The sequence below is a fragment of the Penaeus japonicus genome, unplaced genomic scaffold (genome assembly GCF_977035675.1).
Source record: "Penaeus japonicus unplaced genomic scaffold, GWHDUDI00000001_assembly GWHDUDI00000005, whole genome shotgun sequence".
NCBI classification, from domain to species: Eukaryota; Metazoa; Arthropoda; class Malacostraca; order Decapoda; family Penaeidae; genus Penaeus; species Penaeus japonicus.
This window is the reverse complement of record NW_028234407.1, coordinates 18,462,214-18,472,213: the sequence shown is the minus strand read 5'-3', so window position 1 is coordinate 18,472,213 and position 10,000 is coordinate 18,462,214. Positions and strand designations below refer to the sequence as shown.

General features: G+C 36.4%; 2 protein-coding genes across 3 annotated transcripts in view; one reads left to right on the top strand and one right to left on the bottom strand.

Moving 5' to 3' along the window:
- Window positions 1-124: 124 nt before the first annotated feature.
- Window positions 125-7,593, top strand: omd (integrator complex subunit 5 omd). The gene is made up of 3 exons (XM_043018590.2): window positions 125-206; window positions 2,325-2,632; window positions 4,912-7,593. Exons 2-3 carry the CDS (start codon window positions 2,363-2,365, stop codon window positions 7,501-7,503), a joined length of 2,862 nt encoding a protein of 953 aa, XP_042874524.1. The 5' UTR covers window positions 125-206; window positions 2,325-2,362; the 3' UTR covers window positions 7,504-7,593.
- Window positions 7,594-7,679: 86 nt separating this feature from the next.
- Window positions 7,680-10,000, bottom strand: part of mRpL35 (mitochondrial ribosomal protein L35) — a 3,350-nt gene continuing 1,029 nt past the window's right edge. For both annotated transcript variants that reach the window (XM_043018592.2, XM_043018593.2), the window contains exons 2-5: window positions 8,720-8,913; window positions 8,423-8,587; window positions 8,146-8,281; window positions 7,680-7,921 (exon numbers count right to left, since the gene is read on the bottom strand). In XM_043018592.2, the coding sequence (XP_042874526.2) occupies window positions 7,811-7,921; window positions 8,146-8,281; window positions 8,423-8,587; window positions 8,720-8,913 (606 nt within the window). In that variant the 3' untranslated portion in view covers window positions 7,680-7,810. The remainder of the gene's footprint in view (window positions 7,922-8,145; window positions 8,282-8,422; window positions 8,588-8,719; window positions 8,914-10,000) is intronic.

Below are 10,000 nucleotides of genomic sequence, written 5' to 3'. Positions count from 1 at the left end.
TGCAGATGTTGGAGTGTAATGAATATTTTAAACAGGACATCTAATTTAAAAGATTAAGGGTCACTTCTTTGTACACATATGGTGACAACGGCTTTTCCATTATATCCTTTATACATACGTAAACGGGATAAGTGTTTTATAACAACACTCCCTTGAAACGCCATAAGCAAAACAATACAGAGGATGTCAACCTACGGATATAAGTGGTTAGATGTGTTGCATATTTTAGAGACAGTTTGGGTTTTCTGTAGGCAATACTATGTCCAGACACACAATGAATATTGTAGCAAGTGATATAGAAGTATGAAAGTTATTGTGATACGACAGGCGCAGTTCATTTTGGGAAAACCGAGTCCTCAGCCCTGTCTGACGTCTCAAAGGAGCTCTGTATACCCATATTTTTTCTTCAAAACTGAGCCATGTTTCCTCGTTTTTGTCTATTTTGCTATGTTATGAGAAAACTTATTGGAGAGAATGGTCAAACTCCCTAATTAGGCTGCAGTTCGGACCGTGAAGTAAGGCCTTACTCATCCTTTGGGTGTGCATGACCGAACTCACAATGTGCAAGAGAGCTTGGAGAAACATCTGATGTGGGTGCATGGCACAAGAGAAAGACATAAGAGGGAAAGAAGAATTTGAAAACAAAGGCTTCTGAAACTCAAAATGATTTGAATAGATGGTTGTTCATCTAGGATAGTATAGCACTTCTTGGATAAGCTTTAAAAAATTAATGTGCAGTTTGCAGGAATATCAGATGCCCATGTCAAGAGTGCCGTCTGAAAATATCTTTATTCTATGATTATCTTTAGTTAAGAAGTTAACTTCTCCACATAGTATCTATATTTGTCTCATGTTTTTCCCCAAATGTGTTTATACTTACAAATTGAGGAATTCACCTTAGATATACTTTGATAACTTCAATTCATTATTTTGGCAAATATTTTATTTTCTAGCATACTATGCTTAGGTGTAACAATTCAGCTTCAGAATAGAATTCAAAAGAATAATCTGGTGTAACAAAGGTTTTATGACGACTACCATAACAACCAGAATAATCATATGCCCAAGATATACTGTATGAACTTCAATTGCCCCTATGCCTCACAATCTGTGTCCCAATAGTAAGGGAGGGCATTGAATAGATCAAGGAAATTGCAGGGTAAAATATGAATTTGGGGCATATTTCACATGCAAAATCTGAACAAAATCATATGTAAAACCTAGCTTACTTTGCCTAGTTTTGAAGTTAGCCGAGGGCTATGTATTGCCTAAAAATCTAGTTTTTATTTCCATTTCTTGGTTTCATCATTCATAGCCTAACAAATTCATTGTTGAAATATTTGAAGTATACATATAAATAAATATGTATATGTATATGTGTAGACCATACATGAATATCAAAAAATAAAGTTGCTTTTTGTCCTCCCATAAAACGGCAATACTTGTATCACACTAAGTATAAAGAAAATAATGAGCTGGCATGGACCCTATAATAAAATATAAAACACCAAAAAATGACAAACAAAAATGGCTCTTTTTTTATAATAAGTGAGTGAAAGAGAGTGAGAAAAGTCAATTTATGTTGTGTGAAGCTGCCTTGTTCTGAAATAAAACCCACCTTGGAACCCTGTAGCTCTGAAGCTAGCGTCATTACATCCATAATATTTCATACACCCTTCAAACAATGTTGCATCATGTAGGCATTAACCCTATGACGACGGTGCGTCACACTCGTGTGACACAGCCAAACTCCCAATGCCGGGGCGTCATGCGATTGTGACGATTACAATGCAATATTGCAATCGCCCGGCATAGGGGACTTCGCGTAGCGAGTGTCCCGTCGGGAAAGGGTTAACACACGTCTTTAGGCCTAATCGGTGCTGTCGTCTATGCCATGACACCTGTAATCAATAGGTTGATATGTATTTTAATATATATATTGTTAGGTATGCACAAAAATAACTTTCACCATGGATTACAGTTTGAAATGGAAATAGAATTTGAGTAATAAATGTAAAGCTTTTTACTGTTATGTAAGGCAACTTAATAGACTGCATATTTTTAGTAAATTAAAAAGACAGGGTCTAGCAAAAAAAGTGTTATGTATTATTTTAAACATAAGTACATAGTTTTATTTATGCATTTAAGTAATTAGCTCAATAGTATGACAGTAATATAATGTCTCTTCTTACCAACGTATATTTCTATAGATACTTTTTTGCCATAGAGATTTATAAGTGAAGTACATAACTTCTGGAAAGTATCAATAACAGTAATATTAGGCATCTTCTATGTAAAGGTGACATTCATTTTATTTTTGACAGGTTGTGACTGAAGACCCAACAAGAATTATTAAACAGCTATGGTTGTGACTGGAGTGATGGAGCCAGGCACTACAAATGTAGAGGGTGGTGGGCACACCATCTCGTCCACCATGTTACTGGTTGAACTAGATCGCTTCCTTAGTCTAGCCCTGACCACAACCGACAAGAGGAGTCATAGTGGGAGAAGAGATGGCATTAGTGAGGGAGAGGAGCAGACCATGGCAGAGACAGCCCTCTTTTTGCTGAGGAACTTACCACCAGCTAGGCCAGCTGCCCTAGCATTTTTAGCTCACACTCTTTCCAAACAGGTGAGGACACTCATTTACAAGCACACTCACATTCTTATTTACACATATGGTGCTTCCTCAAACACATGTATGTTGTTGTGTGTATGTATATATAGATAGAAAGAAAGAAAGAAAGAAAGAAAGAAAGAAAGAAAGATATATAGATAGATAGATAGATAGATAGATAGATAGATAGATAGATAGATAGATAGATAGATAGATAGATAGATAGATAGATAGATAGATAGTGTTTAGATGATAGATTGATAGATAGGATAGATAGATAGGATGAGATTGATAGATAGATAGATAGATAGAAGATAGATAGTGTTAGATTAGCAGTTGTTTAGATAGATTGATTGATAGTTTGATAGATTGATTAGATTGATAGAATTGATAGATAGATATAGATAGATAGATTATAGATAGATTAGGATATAGATTCTATATATATATATATATATATATTTATATTTATATATTATATATATATTATTATATATTTTATATGTTATAGTATTTATTATACACGCACCACACACACACACACCCACACACCACAAAACACAAACACACACACACACACACACATACACAAACAACTACACCTACACATTCACACTACACACACAACACACATAACACCATACACACATACACCACACAATACACACCCACACACACACTGACACACACACACACACACACACACAGTGAACACACACACACACACACACCACACACACACACACACCAACACACACACCACACACACACATTCACACATAACACACATATACATACTACATATATTGTATACATATACATATACAATTAACATATTTATGCTTATACAATAGATTTTCTATATTATATATATATATATAATAAATATATATTATATATCTATTATGTATGGGGTATGTATTATGTAAAATTATATTTAGTATTTCTGTTATATATGTATATTATATCTATATGTGTGTCTGATTTATATTCATATATATTGTAATATCTATGTTATTTGTTATATATATATATATATATATATATATATTTTTTTAATATATATATTACTATATATATATAGGTATTTATAGATTTTTTATAAATAATATGTATATGTATTATGTCATATATATATGTTATATCTGTATATATAAAAGGGATATAAGTCTATATATACATATTGTGTATATATAAAAATGAATATAAACACTATACTGTATATTCTATATTATTTGAATATATTAATGGATATATATATCATATATGAATACAATATATAACATACTGTATATATAAGTATATATAAGATATATACATGAATATATATATATTATATGTATATACTATGAATATACCATATGTATATATACTGAATTATATATACTAATATATATATCATATTATATTAGTAAAAATATTATAATATAACTTTATTTAAAGAATAGTATACAATTATGTATATATTGTATGAAAATATATGTATGTCTATATCTATAAATCTGTATATGTGCTAAGGATATAAGTGTATGTGTTGGAAATGATTATGAGAAGTTAAGTGTATGAATATATGATATAGGTGTATGTAACTAGGTGTATATGTGTATGTATCTGAGTAAATGAGAAAGAAAAAATGGCAACTATGTGTAGGTAATATGTGTCTATGTGTCTGTATATGTGAATATGCGTATGTATATATGTGTCTGGTAATATATGTGTATATGTGTGTATATCTGTGTAAATTTGTATGAAATATATGTGTATCTGAATATCGTCTGTATATGGAATGGAGGATGAAAGGGATTGGATGAAGGGGGTGGATGATGGATGGAAGAATATGCATATTCATTTGCATAAGCATATTAAATGCTTATGAATATACATGTAATATAATATACCATCTAAAAAAATATTAACAAACTGAGTAACTTTAAATTAATTATATATATATCTATATATATATATAAAATTTATTTATTACATATTTATATTAAAATATTTTATATTCTAAATATCCAAAACCATCACACAATACACCCACCCCCACCATTCATTTATGTCTACCAGAAATAGTATATATTCGCGTATGAATATATACTTAAAAAATATATGATCTTGAATATCATGGATATTTACAGAAAATTTTGTATGATGTATCATTCATTTTCAGTGATAATGTCGGAAGTTTCTATTAAATTGATATATATCTTTTTTTTTAAGTAAGAAGTACTTATTGTACTTTGTATTTTAAAGGAAAATTGCAGTATAAATAATTTGTGTGTCATTGATTCCAGGTGTCTTCTCACATGAGAGGATTTACTTCAGGCGACAGTAATCGGAAGACAGATGCTGGTGATGATGGTCTCTCAGGGCAGTTGGAAGGCCTTCTTGGAGAACTTGTTGAAGCCACACCCGGCGTATGGGGACCATTGGTCAGTCAGTGGGCAGTAGAACAGTTGGGACGCTGGTCTGTTGAATGGGCAATCACTGTTGTAGGAAGAGGAGATGCTACACTGGAGGAAGTTGTGGCTGGCTGGTTATCCTGTGGTCCAGCTCGTACATTGGCTGCACTCACTGTAGCGTGTGTTGCTCATGACCCAGACACAGCTGTTGCTGCTCTCTTAGATGCTAGTGCTGCAAGTGGTCCTGCACTAGACTGGCTAGTTGCCCATGTAGGATGTTCTTTCCCTGCTAGAGTTATAAGCCGTGTATTGGCCTTAGGTCTTTGTAGTTTTGCCTCATCTCATGGTCATCCACCAGAGCATCAACTAGCTAGTGTTAATAAGATATTAAGTCACTTGGCAGACCGTCATCTACCAGATATTCGACGTGGGTTACATGCCATATTAACCCGTACCTTTACTGGGACAGCAGATGAAGAAGTTCAGGCGTCAGTGCCATTCCTTTTGTGCCTTGCAGTTACTAGCAGATCAAGAGCTGTACTAGCTGCCCTCACATCAGGTTTAGATACACTTCTAATGCCTGGTGACAGATTAGGGGCCTTGGCAAAGCAGGTTGGCTGGTGGGTACCACGATACTTCAACTCCCACAGCCAGTTACAGGAGATGGTTGTACATCTCATATTAGATACTGGAGGGGCTGCTGCTCCTTCTCTTTTACGTCTCCTACTCCAGGGTGCTGCTTCTACCCCCAAATTACCCCAAACTGTCACAGCAGCAGTCAATAGTGTATTACAGGGAGTAGTTGGTGAAATATGCATAGTAACTTACATGCGTCGCAATAGCGGTTCTGGTCGTATTCACATACCCTTCCTTGTCGGCCTTCGTGGGGGTGGATTGGATGGGAGTGATGTAGGCATTGCAGTTGGAGGAAGAGCTGTATCCCCAGTTGCTGGTTTGGTGGAGGAAACTCTTGCATTGCCAGGAACAGAAGCTGTAATTGGTCATTTGAAGAAATTAATCACCCTTGTTGTGGTACAACAGGGCCCAGCAACAGCCACCACCACACTGGGGCATTTACTACATTGCCGTACTGAAGATTCCTCCATAGGTCACCAGCAAATTCTGTCAGCTGTCATAACAGCTTTAATGGTGCATCAGGCACACAAGCATACAACAGAGACCCCTCTTTCTACAGCACTGGAAGCAGCATTGCAGCTGCAAAATGGATCATCTGCCATCCTCACAGCTTTGAACAGTTTGGAGACTCTCTTGAGTGAAGGACATAAGGAAAGAACACACATTCATGCAGCACTTACGCAAGCATTGCTACTGAATATTCCACATTTAGCAGAACTTGTAAATCACCAGAAAGTGGGAACAGCTGCTGTTCAGGTTTTATGTCAACTACCTTTAGAAAAGCCTTTACCTGTGAGCCATGTAATGTCACTGAGCCATGCCATTGTTTTTTACTTTTTCAGTAATTTGCATGAAAAAAGTATTACAAAAAAGGTTATCGCAGTTGGAAGATGTCAGCGTGTCTTGGGCCAGCTAGCTCACTGTTCCCTTGCTCAAAACTTGATCATAAGATTATTAGTTGAAGGTGTATTCAGGCCAGAGTGTGCCCACCTCTTTGGTGCTGCAAATCATGCAAAGCTAGAGTTCAAGGAAGTTGCTGGAGAAAAATTGATCAATGCCAATCGCCAGTTTGATACTTGGGTGAAGGCTCCCCAATCTCATACAAGTATATTCCACATGGGAATCATAGGAAATGGAAAAATTGGTCAGAAACAACCCATCACACCACTGCCGGCAGATGTTGTGAAACTCCATACACAGTTACTCCTTAACACACTCAGTATTTGTTGTGCAGCTCAGGCTGGTGCTGAAGGAGCTTCTACAGTTGCTCTTCTTTTGGTTGAGTTGATATCTTCTGATATAATGTTCAATGGATTCCCATGGCCAGAAGAATATATAAAATTTACTTTTGAAAGAGATTTAGCAATCAAGAAAACATTTGAAGAGTACCCAGTGGCTTGGGCTCTAACAGACATGGTGGCCAGAAATCGCGTAGCACTGAGTTATTGTTCGGTTCTTGTCCGTGCTCTCACAGCTGCTCTCACAAATTTCTGGAACACATTCCCTCTGGCAGCAGCCAAACAAGCACCAGAAGCGCTGCAAGCAACCCGAAACCTGTTAGAAGTTATGGTAACAGCTCAATTCTTACCAGGTCCTTTGAAAGTGTTACCTCAGATGGTAGATGCTTTGGCACCATATGAAGTTGTGTGCATACTAAAGGATGTGTGGATGTATATGCGGGACCACACGCCTTCTCCTGACAGATGGCGTGAGCTGCCATCTGGATATCAACGTATTCCTGAACCACCCATGGCCCCGATTTATACTGAGCGTATTAAGCGCATCATCCAATGCAATGTGGATACCATAGGACATCTAATGTGTGCTATGGTAAATGCTGACCAGTAATTGTTAATTGTACCATGTATGAATGAATCTGTAGTTATTAGAAATTTAACTAAGTAAATGGAAATAAATTATTGAGAATTTTTACTAAAATTGTTTATATCCTCATTGCAAAATACCAACGAGTAATCATATAAATAAATATAAAAACTGGAAATCTTCAAATAAAAGATAATTGCCAATTTCAAACTATCATTTATTCTTATGTACAGAACATCAGAAGAGGAAACTAGTACACTGTTATTATTAAAGATCTTTTATGAACGTAGTTACACCTTTACATATCATTTACGTCACTCTGATGTATGCTTTAGAAAAATTCCCTTGGCCCTGATTTTGTTGCCTTGAAGCTGTCCCGTTGAAGGTAAGGCCTAAATGGATCATCAGGGTAATAACGAGTTTTCTTCCAGTAACGGCACACCTGTCAAAAAGAAAGGAGCATTTTTAATTATTTCCACACATTTTTGTGTAGTTATAAAAGTAATCTTTATAATATATAACTGGATGCAATAATATTATGACTACTTTCAAATGCACAAACTTGCAATAACATGCTGAGATTCCAAGTATGTGTATACCTTTCTCATTATCATCCAATAACTGAGTCAATCTATTAATTAGTAACAGTAAAATAATCACACTTACCATTTTATCCAGCATCTGTGACTGTGTGGCATTACAAAATACATGTGTTTTTGATCGCAATTTCTGTTGTGGAGACTTCTTCCACATTTTTTTATTAGCTCCCTGTCTTGGTCTGAGCCACATTCCACGGCCTCCCCTGCAACAGAGAACATTGTTTTGTAAAAATGGTGAGGTGGTTGATTTCTTGTCATTATTTCATTTGGATACCTTGGCTAACCCAACAGTTTTGGAGAGATAAAAAAAAAAAAAAAATGGAAAGCAAGAAAAAAGAACTCACCAATCAAGCCTTTTAAACCGTTTCAGAACAGCTTGCACAGTTTTGCGTTTGCCTTTCTGCAATGACCATTTTACTACAGTCCGCGTCTGAGAAGCTGATGTAGTTGGAGTGGGCATCAGGAGGTTGGGAACTGCTACTGGTGTTCTAGGTTGTGTAGCAAAAACACTGAAACATTACAGAATAATTTTCTATAGTGAATAAGAAAAAAAAATTGGTGAAGAATAAACTGAAAGGGATATATACACATAAAGAGCCAACATGACAAACTCACTGGATTATTTAGTAAATCAACTTTACCTTGATAACCTCTGTGTAATTAATCCATTTCTCAAATGTGCTGTATGAAGTTGGTTCACCTGATGCAGTAACGGTGAATTAACTCTATTAAAGGGCTGGGATGATGATTTACATATGTTTGTTGCCACTAATCTGGCATTTGTGAAGGCTGCTCTGCTGCAAGCTGCAGACAGCTGTGAGACTGACCGCAGCATCTGTAAGGGAAAGGGAAAAAGTTATGGTGTTCTGAATAATGTCATCACTCCTTGTCCTATGTTTAACTCAATACCTATGATCTTGCAATATTGAATGAAACCACATTGCTCCATTGTCTTTATATGTTTGTAATGGCTACCATTCCATTTTTTAAAGGCATTCATCAATATTTTTGTATTTTCAATGGAATGTAAGAACACAAAACAAAGAATTCTTTCAGTCCTATTTTCCCTGGGAAAATATATATCTTAATATCTTTACATGTCATTATAAATGAGTGGCAGATTACAATAGCTTCTTTTAGTTTCTATGCTTTAATAAATTTGCTGGAAATAACTGACCGGCTTTTTCTGTAATATTTTATCATTAATTAATTGATGATGCATAGATGCACTGTCCACTATGATGTTACTATAATATGTGATCTATAATGGTATCAAATACTATAGTGTGTGATCTACCCGGGTTATCTAACAGGTAAGGTTAGGTTAGATTAGGGTTTGGATTTGGTTAGGTTAGGTTAGGGTTTGGTTAAGGTTGGGGTTGGGGTTGGGGTTGGGGTTGGGGTTGGGGTTGGAGTTGGAGTTGGAGTTGGAGTTGGAGTTGGAGTTGGAGTTGGAGTTGGAGTTGGAGTTGGAGTTGGAGTTGGAGTTGGAGTTGGAGTTGGAGTTGGAGTTGGAGTTGGAGTTGGAGTTGGAGTTGGAGTTGGAGTTGGAGTTGGAGTTGGAGTTGGAGTTGGAGTTGGAGTTGGAGTTGGAGTTGGAGTTGGAGTTGGAGTTGGGATTTGGTTAGGTTTTGGTTGGGTTTTCGAACGCACAAGCCCAACGCCTCGGGATTCTTGGGCGCATTAGCCGCGAGCGAGCGCTGTTCGCCCACTCACCCCAAGCGCCGGCCTCGACCAAATATCTCGTCGCCGGCGTCTGACCCAAAAACCACTGAACACGAATGGATTAAGGGTTTGGTTGGGTTTGGTTTGGTTTAGGTAGGGTTAGGTTTAGGGATTGGATTTGGTTAGGTTTAGGTTTAGGCTGGATTAGGTTTAGGATTTTGTTTTGTTAGGTTTGGTTAGGTTTAAGAGTGAGTGGT